This window comes from Mytilus galloprovincialis, chromosome 2, assembly GCF_965363235.1.
Source record: "Mytilus galloprovincialis chromosome 2, xbMytGall1.hap1.1, whole genome shotgun sequence".
NCBI classification, from domain to species: Eukaryota; Metazoa; Mollusca; class Bivalvia; order Mytilida; family Mytilidae; genus Mytilus; species Mytilus galloprovincialis.
The window spans coordinates 94,012,828-94,035,826 of record NC_134839.1 but is presented as its reverse complement, the minus strand read 5'-3'; the positions used below and the strand labels follow the sequence as shown (position 1 = coordinate 94,035,826).

The 22,999-nt window shown below is 33.1% G+C and overlaps 1 protein-coding gene across 1 annotated transcript in view; it reads right to left on the bottom strand.

The window, feature by feature from the left end:
* Positions 1-22,999, bottom strand: part of LOC143064921 (DNA mismatch repair protein Mlh1-like) — a 144,203-nt gene that overhangs the window by 9,714 nt on the left and 111,490 nt on the right. Inside the window, exons 12-13 of the mRNA XM_076238134.1 lie at positions 14,605-14,674; positions 13,231-13,360 (exon numbers count right to left, since the gene is read on the bottom strand). Coding sequence (XP_076094249.1) covers positions 13,231-13,360; positions 14,605-14,674 — 200 coding nt within the window. The remainder of the gene's footprint in view (positions 1-13,230; positions 13,361-14,604; positions 14,675-22,999) is intronic.

The window sequence follows — 22,999 nt, the reverse complement described above, 5'->3', positions numbered from 1 at the left end:
TTTACATATGGTAAAAATGAAGAAAAACAACAAGCTCCAACTGTTTTCATCTGACCAAGTAAGCAGGAACAAATAAAAAAAAAGTAACAAAGATAAGTCCTTTTCATTAGTCAAAGGAAGCTGAAACAAAGCTAAAACAATTTACATTAGTCAAAAGAAGCAGTTATCAAGTTAAACTGGTTTCATTAGTCAAGGCCAACATTAAAAATATCTTTGTTTCCCCTCACCCGACTGAGGTTGACAGGGTATGGGTCAGGCCTGGGGCCATTACATTGCAATGTAATGCATTACATTACAATTACTTTGTGATTATTCCATTTCAATTACAATTACAATTACATTTTTTCTCACATGTAATGCATTACATTACAATTACTTTGCCTGAGTAATGCATTACATTACACATTACTTTTTCAATATAAAAACAAAAAGCATTTCAAAAACAGAGGTATATGTACATATGTATACAGTGTTAGGGACATATACTTCAAATACTGGTTAATTAATATGTCCGTTGCACCTTATCATCATAAGTGGTTTAAATGTGATGCCATTAAGAGAACAGCAATCAGTTCTGTACACCTTTCCGGCAATACTTAAAAGCCTTTCTACAGGAGCTTATGTGTGGGAAATGGCTAAATACTTGATAGCTGTATTAGCCAAAGAAGAAAGGCACACTGAATTTGACTTCCATTATTCCAGTGCATCATGTGCATTGATTGAAATTTCTTCACATGACTCAGACAAGTAGATGTCAACATCATTTACTGCACCATACCTGTGTCTATACCCTTTGATTGAGTAGTAGGAGGCAAGAAACTGAAAAAGTCTCTTTTGAGTTTCTTAGGTGGTGGTAAAAAGTAAATAAATTATCATATAATTTTGTTTCTAACATTGATCACTTAATCATTAAGGATTTCAAAGGGATATAATAAATGTGTCATTAAAGGATTATCTTGTGAAATGCCTAAGGGTTCTGTGAGGACAAACATAAGTTGAGAAGATTTGATTGCAATAAAAACATTGTGATATTAATTAGGTGAAATAACAACACAGACAGGACCCAAACCACAGTTTGGTTTAAAAATGTTGTTTGATATATTCAATATTTCATTGAAATACATGTAAGGTGTGTATAGAATTATGAGATTTTCATCTTCATATTTTTTTCATTGATCTATATAGTTTTGTTTGATAATTTTGTTTATAGGATTTTTCATAGACCACCAAACACCAAAATATTCCCATATCATATTAAACAAATATCAGAAACCAAGATCAAAGACTTGATATTTTTTACCATTTTATATTTCTTACCTTAATGTGTGTTTTAAAGATTGATATAATTTATTTAATACAGTAATTAACTGTGACAAAAATTTTATTCCATACTTTCTTTTGTTTTTGTTAATATTTTATTTTTATTATACAATATTCTTCAATTTTATCTATTTTACCAATTTGTAATGAAAAGTAATGTACTGTAATGGAGGTATTACATCAATTTTTAACTAAAGTAATCATTACATTACATGTAATTGTAATTCAGAAAATGTGTATTACAAATTACTTTGCATTACATCCAAAAAATGTAACATTACAATGCATTACAATTACAAATTACCATTACCCCAGGCCTGGTATGGGTAGGTAGGTAGGCAAATTATTTTATTTTATTCCTTGATATGGTTTTCTATATTGATTTGTATAAAATTCAACAGGTAAGGCTCAAGTCAAGAAAAGTGGGGTATTCCCTGTATTCTAATTCAGTGTACACGGCCCAGTTTTCTGGTGTTAAAAAAAAACAACCAGTATACAGGGACCTCCTTATTTTCCTACTCATTCAATGAAATGAAATTTACAAAAGCCACATTCTACTTGTGATAACAATGCTTAATGATAGCAAGTATTTTTTTAGTTAAAAAATGAAGCTTATTTCAAGTCTAATTTGATGCATAATTAACTCACAACAAAACAATTCCTTTGTTCACCAATTCATACCTTGATCATCAATTATGAGATGACAAAAAGATACATGTATGATAATCACTTGGGAATTAAAATTCAATGAATAAAAATTTTCAATAGACATGATAGAAGTGAACATAATTTAGTTATGTTCAGTTACACCTGGATCATGCAGCTTGGTCAATTGATTCCTAAACAAAGATTTGTATGTTTTTTCGAGTTCTAGAAGAAACAAGGCTCCTAAAATACTTTTAATAAGTATTTACGAATTCTACTGATGCAGTTATAACATTAAAACGTGCCCTTTTGTAATTTTCATGCCATAAATTGAAAAAGGAAATCCAATTTAAACTGGTTTTTTTTTTACACCAGAAAACAGGGACGTTCCCTGAAAGCAAGGAATACATGTATCCCACATTTCCTGACTTGTGCCCAACCTGTTCAAAGACAAAGTAGATAAATTTTAAAGCACGATTCAGACCATTTTTACTCAAAGTCTTTAAGATTTTATCCTTCAAACAGGAACAGAGGTTAGACACAAAGCAAATCAAGATGCACTCAGCGGGTTAAAAGATGCTTCAGGTTTTTTTTTATTTTCAAAAAAGATGACCCTTGCAAACAAATCGTGTGGCAAAGCATTTTGCTTGTTTCCTTGATTCCGAATCATGTAGGCGCTTCCTTGCAAACTTTCTTGATTTAAAACGCTCGTTGACTACAGCATCGGAAAGGTATCACCAAAAACCAGTTCGTTGACTACAGCGTCGGAAAGATAACACCAATAACCAACATAGCAAAAAAAAAAAAAGAAAAATAGTGGACAAGAATGGCCAATAAAAATTTTCGGGTCGCGGTGATTTTACCGGGTCGGTCGTGTGAGGGGAAACAAACAATATTTTATTTTTGGCCCAAAGGAAGCAGTAACAAAGCTAACAGGAATCTGTTGTTCAGTGGTTGTCATTTGTTTATGTGGTTCATAACTGTTTATCATTTCTAGTTTTTAATATAGATTAGCCTTTTGGTTTGCCAGTTTGAATGGTTTTACACTAGTCATTATTTGGGACCCTCTATAGTTTTCTGTTCAGTGTGAGCCAAGGCTCTGTGTTGAAATTGCACTTTGACCTATAATGGATTACTTGATACAAATTTTTACTTGGATGGAGAGTTGTCTCATTGGCACTCATACCACATCTTCTTATATCTACTTAAACCATTTTACATTCGTCAAAGAAAGCATTAACAAAGCCTAACTGTTTTCAATAGTCAAAGACAGCAGTAAAAAATCTATAAGACAAATTACACCATTTGACTTTAAACTGAACTAATGCCAATGTATACATGTAAAAATAACTTAGTTTAATATTATGATCAGACACCTCCTGGTGAACTTTAGCATTGGTCATCTGAAGCCTGTAGCAATAAGACCAAATTAGAAGACTATATATGTAAACAGGTAAATATATTTACAAGTGTTTACAAGAGCATGTCATACTTCTGATGTTTATATGTTAATTACCTTCCAAGGTTGGAAAAAAACTGTTAATACTGGTACATATACTAGCAGTAAATACCTGTAAATACCAGGAAATTCTGGACAATTCAAACTTTGATACAACAAATATAACAAGAGTGCACACACTGAAATGTCTTGCCTTCTTAACTTACCATTGATATCATGTTGATAGTCCTAAATATAAAGCTTTACTACAACTATCACATAAACTTAACATGATCCATGAAAATGAGGTCAAGGTCATATAAACCAAACGAGAATACATATACACCTTACAATCAATTAATACTAGAGATGTCAACGAGTACTTGAGTATCGCTCGGTAGCACCGATTATCGATTACCAAATTGATACTCGACTAATCAGTGTCATGTTATATTTAGAATGTTTTTGTTCTTAAGTTAAAAGAATTGATAATTTTTATTGAGAGCGCCTTCCGGGAAATAACACATTTATCAAAATTTGACAAAATTTAAAATACGATTCGAATGTTAGCGTCAAACTCTGTACCGTCAGAGCATATATTTTCATCAGCAGGACTGTTAGAAAATACATTTAGTTACCTAACTAAGTAGAGAAATCACCTCGTCCCAGAAATGAAATTCTTAAAGAAGAATAAATTTGTTGAACCCTATATCAACCCTCAGGAAATGATTAAAGGCATTAGTAAATTTTAATCATCTCCCCTTTGTTGATAATTAAATGTATTTTTTTACAGTTCCTAAATACTGTTGTTTGAGTTATCAATTTTCTATGGATATTAATTGATTACTTGATTAAATTATTGCCAGTATACATAATTAGTATGTAGTAATTGAGATATTTTAACTATGGTATAAAATTTCATATTATCTAGTCCTGAGTAATCATTGAGGGTTCAAGACAACAACCAACCATACATACAATGGGTATAATTTTGTGTTTCCATTTTGAAAATGTTTTACCGAGCGAGTACTCGAGTATCGCTCGATAAATCCAACGAGTACTCGAGTAGTAAATCTTTACTGAGTTGACATCCCTAATCAATACATAAAATATAGTTGACATATTGCTTATAGTTTCTAATCAAAGAGCAGATTGCTCTGAGGGATACAATTGCCATTGTTTTCATTGACACATGTATACGTGTAGCTGGATAATATTATTTTCAAAACTAATTCAACTGCACATGTAAAATGTAATTTACGTAATCTGAATAGTTACAAAATAGCCAATCCCGGTTAAAAGTGTATGACCAATGTACTTAGGCCTATTGTGTTTTATTTTTGTACTATCAATTCCAAGTTTACTTTCCAAATCAGTCACTGAGACTCAGAGTGAGAGAAGTATTTCACTTCATATCTTATCACCTATTTTCCTACTTTAATTCTAGGAGGAACCCCATTCCTAACACTTTAAATATTTAATTTCCTTTGGGTCAGTGATCATGACTCCTTTCCGTACACATTCCTCGGTTTAAATTGCAATCGTTTTTAATATAATACGACGTTTATCGACAATCGACAGAACGAGTTAATTTTTCTCATCGTAATGTTTTGATTTAGAATTCACGGAAGTGACTTCGGAAGGGAGACAACTCGAAACAATAATATGGAAGACTCCATTTCGCCTGAAGGGGTGTTGAAAATAAACCTTAACGATGTCGACTAATTTATTTTAATTTAAATAATGCATATGATTTAAAACAAGAGTGCACACACTGAAATGTCTCGCCTTCTTTACTAATCATTGATATTATGTTGATAGCCCTTAGTATAAAGCTTGATTACAACTGTCACATAAACTTAACATTAACCAAGATAGCTAAACAAAGACCAATGAACCATGAAAATGAGGTCAAGGTTAGATGAACCATGCCAGGCAGACATGTACAACTAACAAAGCTTCCATACAACAAATATAGTTGACCTATTACTTATAGTTTAAGAAAAATAGACCAAAACACAAAAACTTAACACTGTGCAATGAACCGTGCAATTGAGGACATGGTCAAATAAAACCTGCGGGACTGACATATAGATCATAATATATTTACATACACCAAATATAGTTGATCTTTGGCATATAATATAAGATAAAAAGACCAAAACTTAAAAACTTAACTTTGACCACCGAACCATGAAAATGAGGTCAAGGTCAGATGACATCTGCCCGCTAGACATGTACACCTTACAACCATTCCATACAACAAATATAGTAGACCTATTGCATAAAGTATGAGAAAAACAGACCAAAACACAAAAACTTAACTATAACCACTGAACCATGAAAATGAGGTCAAGGTCAGATGACACCTCGAAGTTGGACATGTACACCTTCCAGTCCTTCCATACACCAAATATACTAGCCCTATTACCTATAGTATCTGAGATATGGACTTGACCACCAAAACTTAACCTTGTTCACTGATCCATGAAATGAGGTCGAGGTCAAGTGAAAACTGTCTGACGGGCATGAGGACCTTGCAAGGTACGCACATACCAAATATAGTTATCCTATTACTTATAATAAGAGAGAATTCAACATTACAAAAATTTTGAACTTTTTTTTCAAGTGGTCACTGAACCATGAAAATGAGGTCAAGGACATTGGACATGTGACTGACGGAAACTTTGTAACATAAGGCATCTATATACAAAGTATGAAACATCCAGGTCTTTCACCTTCTAAAATATAAACCTTTTAAGAAGTTAGCTAATGCCGCCGCCGCTGGATCACTATCCCTATGTCGAGCTTTCTGCAACAAAAGTTGCAGGCTCGACAATTATGCAACAACAATAACCCTCACTAGCAGACATACATAGAAATGATTCCATGAGTCATAAATTAATCAATCGAGTTGGGAATCCAGAGCAACCATTTAACCTAGTACCCCTTGAAGTCAAGACAAGAGTGCACACGCTGAAATGTCTCGCCTTCTATACTAATCATTGATATTATGTTGAGAGTCCTACAATGTAAGTATAAAGCTAAGCTTTGATACAACTGTCACATAAACTTAACATTAACCAAGATAACTAAACAAAGACCAATGAACCTTGAAAATGAGGTCAAGGTCAGATGAACCATGCCAGGCAGACATGTACAGCTAACAATGCTTCTATACAACATATATAGTTGAAATATTACTTATAGTTTAAGAAGAATAGACCAAAACACAAAAACTTAACACTGCAATGAACCGTGAAAATGAAGTCACGGTCAAATAAAACCTGCGCAACTGACATAAAGATCATAAAATATTTCCATACACCAAATATAGATGACCTATGGCATATAGTATTAGATAAAAAGACCAAAACTCAAAAACTTAACTTTGACCACTGAACCATGAAAATGAGGTCAAGGTCACATGACATCTGCCCGCTAGATAGGTACACCTTACAATCATTCCATACAACAAATATAGTAGACCTATTGCATATAGTATGAGAAAAACAGACCAAAACAAAAAATTTAACTATAACCACTGAACCATGAAAATGAGGTCAAGGTCAGATGACACCTGACAGTTGGACATGTACACCTTACAGTCCTTCCATTCACCGAATATACTAGCCCTATTGCTTGTAGTATCTGAGATATGGACTTGACCACCAAAACTTAACCTTGTTCACTGATCCATGGAATGAGGTCGAGGTCAAGTGAAAACTGTCTGACAGACATGAGGACCTTTCAAGGTACGCACATATCAAATATAGTTATCCTATTACTTATAATAAGAGAGAATTCAACATTACAAAAAATCTGAACTTTTTTTTCAAGTGGTCACTGAACCATGAAAATGAGGTCAAGGACATTGGACATGTGACTGACCGAAACTTCGTAACATGAGGCATCTATATACAAAGTATGAAGCATCCAGGTCTTCCACCTTCTAAAATATAAAGCTTTTAAGAAGTTAGCTAACACCGCCGCCGCCGCCGCCCCCGGATCACTATCCCTATGTCGAGCTTTCTGCAACAAAAGTTGCAGGCTCGACAAAAACTATACGCATGCGCATAATTACCTAAACAAACCCTGTAGTAAGAACGTATGTTAAACCTAAATGGTTCTCTATTTTTTATGGAAGTACAATATCAAATATCAGTTTAATAACGGTGACATATAAGTAAAACTCCACTTCAGTTCTTATATGACAGAAATAGATTTATCGGAATTCAGAGAACTCTCGCATTTTTATCATAACTGGGGAATTCCCTCTGACATGTTTCTAAATTTATAAAAACACTAAATATAAATACTGCTTGATTCTGATTTTCAGTGTTGTAAAAAACACGCATATAAGTCAAGGGAAATATCAAACATGAGGATTATGAAAAGAACATTATAGGAAAGTTGTTTAAGTTAATCCCTTTGTTTGTTTTTACCTTTTAAACCAAGACAATCATAAGAATCTGAGATGTTCCTTAATGTTTAGAATAAAACGGTTGACGTGAGGGCATTGTCCTGAGCCACTGGTATAAGTCTACAGATTGCTTGAAAGCAATCGTATCCCAAAAAACAGACTTAACCAAGAAAACTAAACATTGACCAATGAACCATGAAAAAGGTCAAGGTCAGATGAACTTTGTAAGGTAGACATGTATAGCTTACGTTCCTTCCATACAACAAATATAGTTGACCTTATGGTATTGCTTATAGTTTAAGAAACACAGACTAAAACACAAAACTTAACACTGAACAATGAACCATGATAATGAGGCCAAGGTCAAATAAAACCTGTGAGACTGACATGTAAATCATAAAATATGTCCATACATCAAACCTAGTTGACCTATTACATATAGTATTAGAAAAAAAGATCAAAACTCCAAAACTGAACTTTGACCACTGAACCATGAAAATGAGGCCCAGGTCAGATGACACCTGCAGTTTAACATTTACACCTTACAATCATTCCATACACCAAATAAAGCAGGCCTATTGCATACAGTGTAAGAAACACAGACCAAAACACAAAAACTTAATTATAACCACTGAACCAAGAAAATGATGTCAATGTCGGATGACACCTGTCAGCTGGACATGTACACCTTACAATCCTTCCATACACCAAATATAATAGACATATTGCTTATAGTATCTGAGATATTCACATGACCACCAAAACTCAAATGAAATGAGGTTAAGGTCAAGTGCAAACTTGACAGACATGAGGGCCTTGCAAGGTACGCACATACCAAATATAGTTATTCTATGACCCATAATAGGAGAAAAATTAACATAACAAAAAAAAATCATGATAAGGGCAATAATAAACCAGATGCTCCGCAGGGCGCAACTTTATACGACCGCAGAGGTTGAACCCTGAACGGTTGGGGCAAGTATGGACACAACATTCAAGCTGGATTCAGCTCTAAATTTGGACTGTGATTAAATAGTTGACACAGCATAGGCTTCTGACAGAAAATGAATGTGGTCTAATGAACTTAAAATATTTTTTTTGCCTTTGAGCAATTCACTATGCAGTTGAATATTAATCCTCTCAAAAAAATGTTTGAAGAAATTTTCTTTTTTTTTATGAAATCTAAAATGAGACAAGTTTACCCCCTCCAAATTTTTTTCACATCCCCCTTTCCCTTTTTCCAAAACTGATCTCAATTCAAATTTCTAATGGAGTTTGCAACAATAAGTACTCATTTAAATACACCATTAAATATTAAAATGTAAAATAAAGTGCTTGTTATCACTGAATGGTAAAGATTGTTTTAATTTATCAGTTGGTAGTAAAAGTGAATATACATTGTATATTGTATAAAACAATGATTAAGTTGATTCAACTACTATTCTGGACAAAGAAAGATAACTCCAATTGAAAATTTCTTGCTATTGCACAATATTGTGCAATTAGATATTTCTTGCTATTGCGCAATACTGTGCAATTGAAAATATTTGCTATTACACAATACTGTGCAATTGAAGATTTCTTGCTATTGCGCAATACTGTGCAATTGAAAATTTCTTGCTATTGCACAATACTGTGCAATTAAAGATTTCTTGCTATTGCTGAATACTGTGCAATTGAAAATTTCTTGCTATTGCACAATACTTAATATAATAATTTTGGATCCTGATTTGAATCAACTTGAAAACTGGGCCCATAATAAAAAATCTAAGTACATGTTTAGATTCAGCATTTAAAAAAAAGCCCAAGAATTCAATTTTTGTTAAAATCAAACTTAGTTTAATTTTGGACCCTTTGGACTATGTAGACCAATTTGAAAACAGGACCAAAAATTAAGAATCTACATACACAGTTAGATTTGGCATATCAAAGAACCCCAATTATTCAATTTTTGATGAAATCAAACAGTTTAATTTTGGACCCTGATTTGGACCAACTTGAAAACTGGGCCAATAATCAAAAATCTAAGTACATTTTTAGATTCAGCATATCAAAGAACCCTAAGGATTCAATTTTTGTTAAAATCAAACTAAGTTTAATTTTGGACCCTTTGGACCTTAATGTAGACCAATTTGAAAACGGGACCAAAAATTAAGAATCTACATACACAGTTAGATTCGGCATATCAAAGAACCCCAATTATTCAATTATTGATGAAATCAAACAAGTTCAATTTTGGACCCTGATTGGGCCCCTTATTCCTAAACTGTTGGGACCAAAACTCCCAAAATCAAACCCAACCTTCTTTTTATGGTCATAAACCTTGTGTTTAAATTTCATAGATTTCTATTTACTTATACTAAAGTTATGGTGCGAAAACCAAGAATAATGCTTATTTGGGCCCCTTTTTGGCCCCTAATTCCTAAACTGTTGGGACCTCAAATCCCAAAGTCAATCCCAACCTTCCTTTTGTGGTCATAAACCTTGTGTCAAAATTTCATAGATTTCTATTCACTTTTACTAAAGTTAGAGTGCGAAAACTAAAAGTATTCGGACGACGACGACGCAGACATCATACCAATATACGACCAAAAAATTTTCAATTTTTGCGGTCGTATAAAAATAAGGTAAGAGTTGAATACTATCAAACATGTTGAATTTCTATAAATTCATAAATTAAATGTGGTGTTTCTATAAAAATAAAAATATGACCCAGTGAATATATCAATAATAAGAAATGTATTCTGATATCTGTTCCATATATATCTCTATGAAGCTTTCCCTAAAATCACAACAATTAAACTAACATTTTTGTTCATTCTTTTAAAATCGCAATTACAAAGACACAATAATTTTATAATTTACAATTATTTTTTTTGTGAAATACTAATTTTCCTAGATATAATTTAAACATTAAAGTTTTCCTCAAGCAACAAAATTGGTCCACATGAAAATAAATGAATTCACAGTAAACCAGGCAATTAGTTTTCTTTTTTTTTGAAATGATGCACATATTGTCATGCCCTTTATAGCTCTCACTGTATGGTCTGGGTTTTTCAACTTGTTGAAGTTTTACAATGACCTACAGTTATTAACATTCTTGTTCTTTGGTCTCTGGACATTTTCATTTACATCTCATCTCTTTATAGTCTTATAGGTCAAAACAATGACAATTTTGTCATACAACAAGCCACTGACACATGTTATATGAACAGAAACTAAAAACATGGTAGAAATGTAAATCTAGGACAGCCTTTCCTTCCCAGTGGAAACTATAGAGTTGTTATCTATATTTGTAGGACTCAAATCTATGATGGGTTCCAAATCTGTAGCAGATTCTTAATCTATGGCTAATGTGACGTCATTCCATTCCAAATCTATGATGGGTTCCAAATCTGTAGCAGATTCTTAATCTATGGCAAATGTGACGTCATGCCATCCCAAATCTGTGGCAGATTCTTAATCTATGGCAAATGTGACGTCATGCCATCCCAAATCTGTGGCAGATTCTTAATCTATGGCAAATGTGACGTCATGCCATCCCAAATCTGTGGCAGATTCTTAATCTATGGTAAATGTGACGTCATGCCATCCCAAATCTATGGCAGATTTTTTACAATCCTAATTTCTGGCCAATTTTTTACAATCCGAATTTATGGCAAGTTTTGTAATTTCCTAATCTATTGCAGATTTTTGTTGTTTCCAAATCTATGGCAAAATTTGTACAAATGGAAAACATTCCATGATGGTCAACCAAATCATGATGGCAACCAAAAAAAATTTGTAAATGATGAATTCATATACCTTAATACAGACTTCAAGATTGAAAAGGAGAGTCCCGTAAAAATAAACATTTTATAATGATTTATTTGATGACGATTTAAATCAAATTGGTATCCGGTAAATCTTTCACTTCATAAACTTTGCCAGCCGTAGACAGTACAATATTTACAATAACTCCTTTTCTAAAATATGTGGTGCTAAAAATAGCTGTGGCCTTATTTATTGCGGGATTCTGCTGATGCAGCATATTTTGTTCCTCTTCCGGATAATAGGTCATATTTTCCTTTAGACCATCTGAAAATTGTTGTCAAGGAAAATACCTTCATCTGGAATGGTGTTCAAATCTATGGGTTCCGCCATCGTTAGTGGTGGCGACAATGTAATATGGCGTTATTCAATTGTGGTGTTACTCTTTCCCCCATAAAATTAGGCAATTTAAAGATCTGCCATAGATTTGTATGATTGACGTTTGTAACGTCACATTAGCCATAGATTAGGAATCTGCCATCGATTTGAAACCCACCATAGATTTTAGTCCTACATATGTGTTCAATAAAACAGACCTTCTGAAAGTTTGTGCGCTGATCTCAAAAACATACAAAGAAAATTCTGCCAACAGTAATATCTAGTAAATATACAAAATTAGGTCAATGTCAGAAAATATAAACTTTTTTGTATGAGGGTGAGAAAATGGGGAAGGGCAAGATTTTACTGAGCCCTTCTCCAGTTTTGTGCCAAATACAAAAAGTTTATATTTTTTTGACATTGACCTCATATTGTTTTTATACTGAAACTTAGCTATTTAAATTGTAAATTTCATTTCAAACATATAATAATCCCATAATGAACCTCAGATTGTAGAAAAGGTAATCCATGATGAAATTGACATTGCACAAAATATAGCTGTGTTACTATATTTAGGAAATAAACACAACTAGTTGCAGTATAATATGTTTTTTATTAACCAACTAAGTACATTATTGCCAAAAATGACTGGTTATTAAAAATAACATATTTTCTGTAATGGCCCTGTTTTTTTCTGTAATGGCCCTGTTTTTCTGTAATGGCCCTGTTTTTCTGTAATGGCCCTGTTTTTTTCTGTAATGGCCCTGTATTAATGCCCGGATTGTCTATATAAAGCACAGTTAGGGTTTTTAATAAAGTTAATAAAATTAAGTTGTAAAGAGTATAATACTTTTTTGTATTTTATTTAATTAAGTAACCAGCAACCAACATTAAAGAACCATATAGGGATCACTGTTCCTCCTGTTTTTTCAACACATAACTTCTGTCAACTTAATATCTTGGATATTTGGTATATTAACACATACACTTTTATTCAGTTGGTTAATAAATGTATTAAGAAATGGGTGTTTTTATAATGGCTCTGTTATATGTCCTCGGTCAGTAATAATGGCCTCGGATGTCTGTAATGGCCCTCGGCGTTGCCTCGGGCCATTACAGACTTCCTTGACCATTATAACAGACCTTGGACATATAACAGGGCCGTTATAAAAACACCCATTCATTAATACTATAATAACAAACAAAAATAAACAAATTTCCATATGAAATAGAAAATAAACAAAAAAGATGTGTGAATGGTTTTCTCAAACTTTACCTTGTTTCATTTACTTCCATACTAGTACTGGTTGAATTGGTTAGACTTTCTACTTGTTTAGGTTTTACAAAGGCATCTAACTTCTGATCTCTACTGTCAGTTCTAACCATTTGATGAGCATATGGTTTGTCTGAAAATAAAAATACAATGTGACCATGAGACACAGATGTTCATACCTCAAATATTCCAATTGATGAGTATGTGATGTCTGAAAATTAAAAGAAACATTTTAATTTGCATGAGACACAGATTCCCACATCTATTAAATGTAGACATATGAAGCAGTAATAAGCTATAGTATCTAAAGGAAAGGATTAGGAATTAATAAATAGAATAGAGAATTGAAACAGAGAATGTGTCAAACCAACCAAAGAGCAACACAAAAACAACTTGGTTTTTGGGACAGTGAATGCACAAACAAATTGTATAGGAACCATGTTCTGTAGACTGCTATGGACTTTTACTTCATCTTAGTAACAAATAAACAATTGGTTGTGCTAGTTTTTACTTCATCTTAGTAACAAATAAACAATTGGTTGTGCTAGTTTTTACTTCATCTTAGTAACAAATAAACAATTGGTTGTGCTAGTTTTTACTTCATCTTAGTAACAAATAAACAATTGGTTGTGCTAGCTTTTACTTCATCTTAGTAACAAATAAACAATTGGTTGTGCTAGTTTTTACTTCATCTTAGTAACAAATAAACAATTGGTTGTGCTAGTTTTTACTTCATCTTAGTAACAAATAAACAATTGGTTGTGCTAGTTTTTACTTCATCTAAGTAACAAATAAACAATTGGTTGTGCTAGTTTTTACTTCATCTTAGTAACAAATAAACAATTGGTTGTGCTAGATTTTACTTCATCTAAGTAACAAATAAACAATTGGCTGTGCTAGTTTTTACTTCATCTTAGTAACAAATAACCAATTGGTTAACTACAAGAGATTAACTACACAGAACGGGATAGATGTCAACCACATGAGATGCTGTTACCTTTCAAGAAAACACTAACATTTCTATTTATATATTTTCTATTTCAATTTACTTTCACTTTCACTTTCTATTTATATAACGTCACCATAACTACTATTATGTAACTTACACTTCCGGTTAAAACCGCTAACCGCTAAATTCATACTTCACTGTCATATTTCTTTGTACAATTGTCCTGATGATGCCTATCGATTAGGCGAAACATGTAGACCCAATAAACAGATACTATGCGGTAAAAACATGAGTGTTGTTGTCTTTATTGTCGACACATTTTATATAATAGTTGAATTAGTTCAGTATTTAAAATTTTCAACTCATTTAATCTTATGGCAATTACTACTTCATAGTATTCTTATAAATAACGAATTAAATAACCATACCTTTACCACCTAAGCTAGAATTATCTCCCTTGTCATCTGGTAAAGTGACAGATGCTCCAGGAAGTAGTGCCTACAAAATATAAAGATATGCATATATAACATATAAATCCTCTCACAAAATCAAAAAGACCTTTATACAAGAAGGCTTATAAGCTGAAAATCACTTGATACCAATATTCATAATAATTTCAACTTGTCAATAAGCATTGCACTTACATTAAGGAAATTAAGGAAATACCGGATAGAAAATATTTGAAAATGATTTTTTAAATATTTATAATAACAAGACATATACCATGTCTGTACCTAATCACTTTGGTTTTGGGTTTGTAACCAATCTATAAACATGATAAATACGGGGATATTAACTAGTCCTTATCGTTTGTTATAAATACACATCTTCGATGAATACTGATAAAAATAATTTTGTTATGAACATAATTAATTATAAGAAAATGTTTTGTTGATAGATATATATATATATATGTGATCCGATAGATAAATCTGTTGTAGAGTTGTCACTGGTTCAGACGTACTTATAAATATAATTATTTCTATGACTGTATCTTACATTAATTTGTAGGATCCTTTACTATAGATAATTTAGCTGATCTGTAAAAATAACATCTTCATGCCTTATATAACATGTACGACGCTAGATTAAAACTGATGCGGAAAGGTAACACCAGGCCCCAAAAAGCTTCATTTTTATGAAGCCCAGGTGCTCGTGTGGTCTAGCGCCCCAATTACAGTGCAGGCGATTTGGTGTCACGATATCTCAGTAGCATGGGTTCGAATCCCTGCGAGGGAAGAACAAAAAATTTGTGAAAGCAAATTTAAAGATCTAATATTGTTGGGTTGATGTTTAGATGAGTTGTATATATAAGTAAAAAATCATTGATAATATCTATGTACACGTACTGTAAAATTGTGTTAAAGCATGGGGTAGAACATCTCAAGAAAGTTTTGAGACAATCCCGGCAAGGACCGGTAACTCTGTAATTGTTTTTGAAGGAAAATATGAACGCCTACTCATATCCAATCTTTTAGAAAAGTCAACTTTTTACAGAAGTGTGTCCGCCATGCACTTGCACTGCACTATCATTAGAATAGTAGAATAGAATGATATACAAATGGATGAAAATTATAAATACATGTAACTGTTATATTAATATAATATATAACAACAAACAAGAGTGCAAACGCTGAAATGTCTCGCCTTCTTTACTAACCATTGATATTATGTTGAAAGTCCTAAATATAACGCTTTAAGACAGCTGTCACATAAACTTAACATTAACCAAAAGAACTAAACATTGACCAATGAACCATGAAAATGAGGTCATGGTCAGATGAAACATGCCAGACAGGCTTGTACAGCTAACAATTCTTCCATACAATAAATACTGTTGACCTTTTGCTTATAGTTTAAGAAAAACAGACCAAAACACAAAATCTTAACACTGAGCAATGAACCGTGAAAATGAGGTCAAGGTCAAATTAAACCTGCGCGACTGATATATAGATCATAAAATATTTCCATACACCAAATTTAGACCTATTGCATACAGTATAAGAAAAACTGACCAAACACGAAAACTTAACTTTGACCACTGAACCATTAAAATGAGGTCAAGGTCAGATGACACCTGCCAGCTAGACATGTATGCCTTACAATCATTCCATACACCAAATATAGTAGACCTATTGCATACAGTACAAGAAAAACAGACCAATATACACAAAAACATAACTATAACCACTGAACCATGAAAATGAGGTCAAGGTCAGAAGACACCTGCCAGTTGGACATGTACACCTTACAGTCCTTAAATACACTGAATATACTAGACCTATTGCTTATAGTATCTGAGATATGGACTTGACCACTAAAACTTAACCTTGTTCACTGATACATGAAATGAGGTCAAGGTCAAGTGAAAACTGTCTGACGGGCATGAGGACCTTGCAAGGAAAGCACATACCAAATATAGTTATCCTATTACTTATAATAGAGAATTTATGATTACAAAAAATCTTAACTTTTTTTCAAGTAGTCACTGAACCATGAAAATGAGGTCAAGGACATTGGACATGTGACTGACGGAAACTTCGTAACATGAGGCATCCATATACAAAGTATGAATCATCCATGTCTTCCACCTTCTAAAATATAAAGCTTTGAAGAAGTTAGCTAACATCACCGCCGGATCACTATCCTTATGTCGAGCTTTCTGCGACAAAAGTGGCAGGCTCAACAACCAGTATATACTGATTTGTACCACTACCATATAATAGTTATTACAGTGAGGTTGAATTTCCTGTCAGTTATTCATCAGACATGCATGAACCTGTCTCAGAAAAAAATATCTCTGTACATTAACCTCAGTTTCAGGTATAGAGATGTGATTTTTTTCTGTGACAAGTGCTTTTGACCATCCACAAGAACTTGAGGTCATCTGATAATCTGTACTTCAGTACTTTGATTAGACTATGTGAGGAATGGGCAAAATGACAACTATAATAACATTATTGATATAAAACTAGTTGTTTTGCAGAAAGCACAACATTTCTCTATAATAAAAACAATGTTTCTGCTGCACAAATAATGTGGTTGTGTATAAAAACAAGATATTTATGAATCCAATCACCTTAATCCATCATCAAAATAACTATATAAGGAAGATATTAGCACAAAAATAACTATAATGGTTTAAACATGGTAGTAAATGTCATTTAACTTGATGTACTCTCTAGATCTTATATTTTAATTACATACGATAAAATGGCCAAATAAATATATTTTATTCAGCAGTAATTGTCAGGACGAGCCCTTTACATAGTAAATCCAAGTCTAATTATCATAGTATGACATCATGCTCTTTTCTATCTTGTATTATTTACAGCTCTTTCTGTTAAAGGGGAGTAATATAATGTAATTATAACAAGTTGAATGAACCTGCACCAGAACAGTCACGAGGGATATCAAGTTTTTGTGCACAAGTTAACCACTAAATTACAGTGTTTAAAATATTTTAGGCTTCTCAATCTTCAGGTTACTTTTTTACGCTCAACTTTTTTCTTGCACTGTTTTTTTAATTCAAAAGATGTCGCTTAGATTTTTTAATATGATATTAAAGAGCCTCCTTATGTGAGTTATTTCCCCTTCTGTGTCTAAAATAAGTAACATGTAAATGGTAAACCATAGATGATAGAGACATAGGGTCTTTTGAATGGAGTTCCCTAGTCCACTAAAAGAACTAAAGGCTCTTAAGAGCCTGTGTCGCTCACCTTGGTCTATGTGCATATTAAACAAAGAACACAGATGGATTCATGACAAAATTGTGTTTTGGTGATGGTGATGTGTTTGTAGATCTTACTTTACTGAACATTCTTGCTACTTGCAATTTCCTCTATCTATAATAAACTTGGCCCTTTAGTTACAGAGGAAAATATTTTCTAAAAATTTACAAAAACTTACCAAATTTATAAAAATTGTTAAAAATAGACTATAAAGGGCAATAACTCCTTGAGGGGTCCACTGATCATTTTGGTCATGTTGACTTATTTGTAGATAGTACTGTACTGAACGTTTTTGCTGTTTACAGTTTATCCCTATCTAATATAGTATTCAAGATAATAACCAAAAACGGCAAAATTTCTTTAAAAATTACCAATTGGGGGCAGCAACCCAACAACCGGTTGTTCAATTCATCTGAAAAATTCACAGCAGATACATCTTGACTTGTTAAACAATTTTACTTTTGTCAGATTTGCTTAAAATGTTTGGTTTAAGAGTAATGAGCCAAAATCTACATTACCCTTATGGTCTATTTTTAGCCATGGTGGCCATCTTGGTTGGTTGGCTGGGTCACCGCACACATTTTTAAAACTAGATACCCTAAAAATTAATGTGGCTAAGTTGGGTTAATTTTGGCCCAGTTGTTTTAGAGGAGAAGATTTTTGTAAAAGATTACAAAAATTTACGAAAAATTTGTAAAAAAAATAACTATAAAGGGCAATAATCTTTAAGGGGTCAACTGACTGTTTTGGTCATGTTGACATATTTGACAATCTTACTTTGTTGAACAATTTTACCCCTGTCAGATTTGCTCTAAATGCTTTGGTTTCAGAGATATAAGCCAAAATCTACATTTTACCCCTATGATCTATTTTTAGCCATGGCGGCCATCTTGGTTGGTTGGAAGGCTCATCAAACACATTTTTTTAAACTAGATACCCCAATGATGATTGTGGCCATGTTTGGTTAAATTTGTCCCGGTAGTTTTAGAGGAGAAGATTTTGGAAAAGTTTACGGACGCCGGACGACAGACGACAGACGCCAAGTGATGAGAAAAGCTCACTTGGCCCTTTGGGCCAGCTGAGCTAAAAATGAGGTCACGGTCATGTTCATCAATTTTTTTATTCGGGATAATAAGAAACTGTATGACATATTGACAAAATAGTTTTACTTAATATTGTTAAGACATGTTATTACAAATACTTTTTTGTTGAAAGGGTACGTTGAAATTTGGTGGGAGTTTCCCCCCCCCCTTTTTTTTTTATCTAAAACTAGCTGTATGATGTTATAAATCATTCACCATATTCAGTAAGAGAGACCCCTATGGTCTTTTGATTTTAGGTGCTTGCTCTAAGAACTTGAAATTGGGGTTATATATTTTTACCTCTACTGTTACTTATTATTGGTACAAGGCCCAAGTACACAGTTATTTCGTAGTGCATTTCTTTTAGACAATAAATTTAAATTAAAATCAAAGCACCAAAGCAGTTAAGTAAACTAGAGGCTCTCAAGAGCCTGTGTCGCTCACCTTGGTCTATGTGCATATTAACAATAAACACAGATAAATTCATGACAAAATTGAGTTTTGGTGATGGTGATGTGTTTGTAGATCTTTCTTTACTGAATATTCTTGTTGCTACAATTATCTCTATCTATAATGAACTTGGCCCAGTAATTACAGTGGAAAATATTTCCTTAAAATTTACAAAAATTAACAAAAATTTATGAAAATTGTTAACAATTGACTATAAAGAGCAATAACTCCTTAAGGGGTCAATTGACAATTTTGGTCTTGTTGACTTATTTGTAGATCTTATTTTGCTGAACATTATTGCTGTTTACAGTTTATCTCTATCTATAATAATATTCAAGATAATCTGCAAAATTTCCTTAAAATTACTAATTCGGAGGCAGCAACCCAACAACAGGTTGTCCGATTTGTCTGAAAATTTCAGGGCAGATAGATCTTGACCTGTCAGATTTGATCTAAATGCTTTGGTTTTTGAGTTATAAGCCAAAAACTGCATTTTACCCCTATGTTCTATTTTTAGCCATGGCAGCCATCTTGGTTGGTTGGCGGGGTCACGCCACACATTTTTTTAACAATATACCCCAATGATGATTGTGGCCAAGTTTGGTTTAATTTGGCCCAGTAGTTTCAGAGGAGAATATTTTTGTAAAAGATAACAAAAATTTACGAAAAATTGGTCAAAATTGACTATAAAGGGCAATAACTCCTTAAGGGGTCACCTGACCATTTTGGTCATATTAACTTATTTGTAGATCTTACTTTGCTGAACATTATTGCTGATTACATTTTATCTCTTTCAATAATTATATTCAAGATAATAACCAAAATCTGCAAAATTTCCTTCAAATTACTTATTTCGGGGCAGCAACCCAACAACCCGTTGTTCGATTCATTTGAAAGTTTCAGGGCAGATAGATTTTCAGTTGATGAACGATTTTACTCCCTGTCAGATTTGCTCTAAATGCTTTGGTTTCAGAGATATAAGTCAAAATCTACATTTCACCCCTATGTTCTATTTTTAGCCATGGCAGCCATCTTGGTTGGTTGGCCATGTCACGCCACACATTTTTTAAACTAGATACCCCAAAGATGATTGTGGCCAAGTTTGGATTAATTAAGCCCAGTAGTTTCAGAGGAGAAGATTTTTGTAATAGATTACTAAGATTTACGAAAAATGGTTAAAAATTGACTATAAAGGGCAATAACTCCTAAAGGGGTCAACTGACCATTTCCGTCATGATGACTTATTTGTAAATCTTACTTTTTTGAACATTATTGCTGTTTACAGTTAATCTCTATCTGTAATAATGTTCAAGATAATAACCAAAAACATCAAAATTTCCTTAAAATTACCAATTCAGGGGCAGCAACCCAACAACATGTTGTCCGATTCATCTGAAAATTTCAGGGCAGAGAGATCTTGACCTGATAAACAATTTTACACCTGTCAGATTTGCTCTAAATGCTTTGGTTTTTGAGTTATAAGCCAAAAACTGCATTTTACCCCTATGTTCTATTTTTAGCCATGGCAGCCATCTTGGTTGGTTGGCTGGGTCACGCAACACATTTTTTTAAACTAGATACTCCAATGATGATTGTGGCCAAGCTTGGTTAAATTTGGCCCAGTAGTTTCAGAGAAGATTTTTGTAAAAGTTAACGACGACGGAGAACGGACGCCAAGTGATGGGAAAAGCTCACTTCGCCCTTTGGGCCAGGTGAGCTAAAAAAGTAGAAGCAAACTTGGGAGAAGTTAAGACGAATATTGTGGAAAAATTGGTGAAAACATTTATTTCGGCTACATGTATTTTTCAAGTATTGAATAATGTTTGTACCCTAAAGTTTTCACTATCCAATCCTGTCACTTTCCAATTATTTTTTTTAATTCATTCAGATTGGTTCCTTTAGCTCTGAGAAAGCGGGCGGACAAAATTAGGTGGAAGAAAAATAATAATAATAATAATAATACGGAAAAAGAAACAGAGGAAAAGCAATATGTCACCCGACATTGTCGATCGGGTGACATAATAATGGGGTCCAGCAGTGGTGTATGGTTTAATTCAACTATATTCTAGAGTATGAATATGCCACATAAGCAGTTTTAGTTGCATCATCTGGTGCACCTATGCACAATCATCAAATCATAGCTGAAACTATCTGAAGTGGTGTAATTTTCTTGTAATTGTTTAACAATAAATGCTGATATATATAATGGCCTAGCAATGATACAACATTTTTTTAGCCTGTATGGTTGCCCAACTACTATAATTGCTTACATTTACTTCATTTGAATTTTGGTAGATATATATATATATATATATCATTAGTGTCCCAAAACACATTTTAATATGCACCCACCATGCCATATAGCACCATCCCTTGGTGCCTCCTGCAGTTCAGCTAGATATATTCAGCCTACTCACAGTATTCTTTTTGTTACTTTCTAGAGGTGTGCCTGAGACGAAGGTTTTATGTATACTCCTATATATATATAGCAAGTCTAAAAGGGTACAACATCACCAAAAACACAATAAAACGAACAATATGTTAGATATTTCGGATAACAGATATCCTTCCTTGGTAATAGCACGATGACAAATGAATCATGTCAATTCAAATTAAGACTCTATCAAAATCTTGAAATTTATACAATTTAAGCGAATGCTGGAACAATTTTAAAATTTCCAAACACGGCGAAAAGACTACAAAGATATGCCGAAATAAAAATAGTTATTTACGATGTGAACTGGCACAACTCTTAAATTCCCAAAGTTGGTGACAGTTGAGATGTTAAACAACTGCGAGGAAATACAGTCCCAATAAACAGTCCTGACCGATCTAAGCTGGTATAATATTCAAAATATGAAAACGGTAGAAAAATTGCAACAGAGACTGCGTAATTAAACACCCCAAATTACATATTTGTCATCGTGCTATTACCGATAAAGGATATCTGTTACCCGAAATATCTAACATATTGTTCGTTTTATTGTGTTTTTGTTGATGTTGTACCCTTTTAGACTTGTTATATATTATATTTTGTAGTGTACTGAATCATATTATATATTCCATCGCCCCGTAAGATTTATCGTTGACTATTTATTCAGTCATTTAATATATATATATACAACTCGTCTAAACATCAACCCAACAATGTTAGATCTGTAAATTTGCTTTCGCAAATTTTATGTTCTTCCCTCGCCGGGATTTGAACCCATGCTACTGAGATATCATGACACCAAATCGCCTGCACTGTAGCCGTCCCGCTAGACCACACTACCACCTGGGCTTTACAATAATAAAGCTTTCGGTGGCCGTGTGTTACCTTTCCTCATCAGTTTTAATCTAGCGGCATACTACAGTACATCATATATAAGGCATGGAGATGTTATTGTAACAGATCAGCTCAATTATCTAAAGTAAAGGATCCTACAAATTAATGCAAGATACAGTCACAGAAAATAATTATATTAATAAGTACGTCTGAGTCAGTGACAACTCTACAACAGATTAATCCATCGGATCACCAGCAATGATGGTGATACATGGCTGTGAACATTATGTTT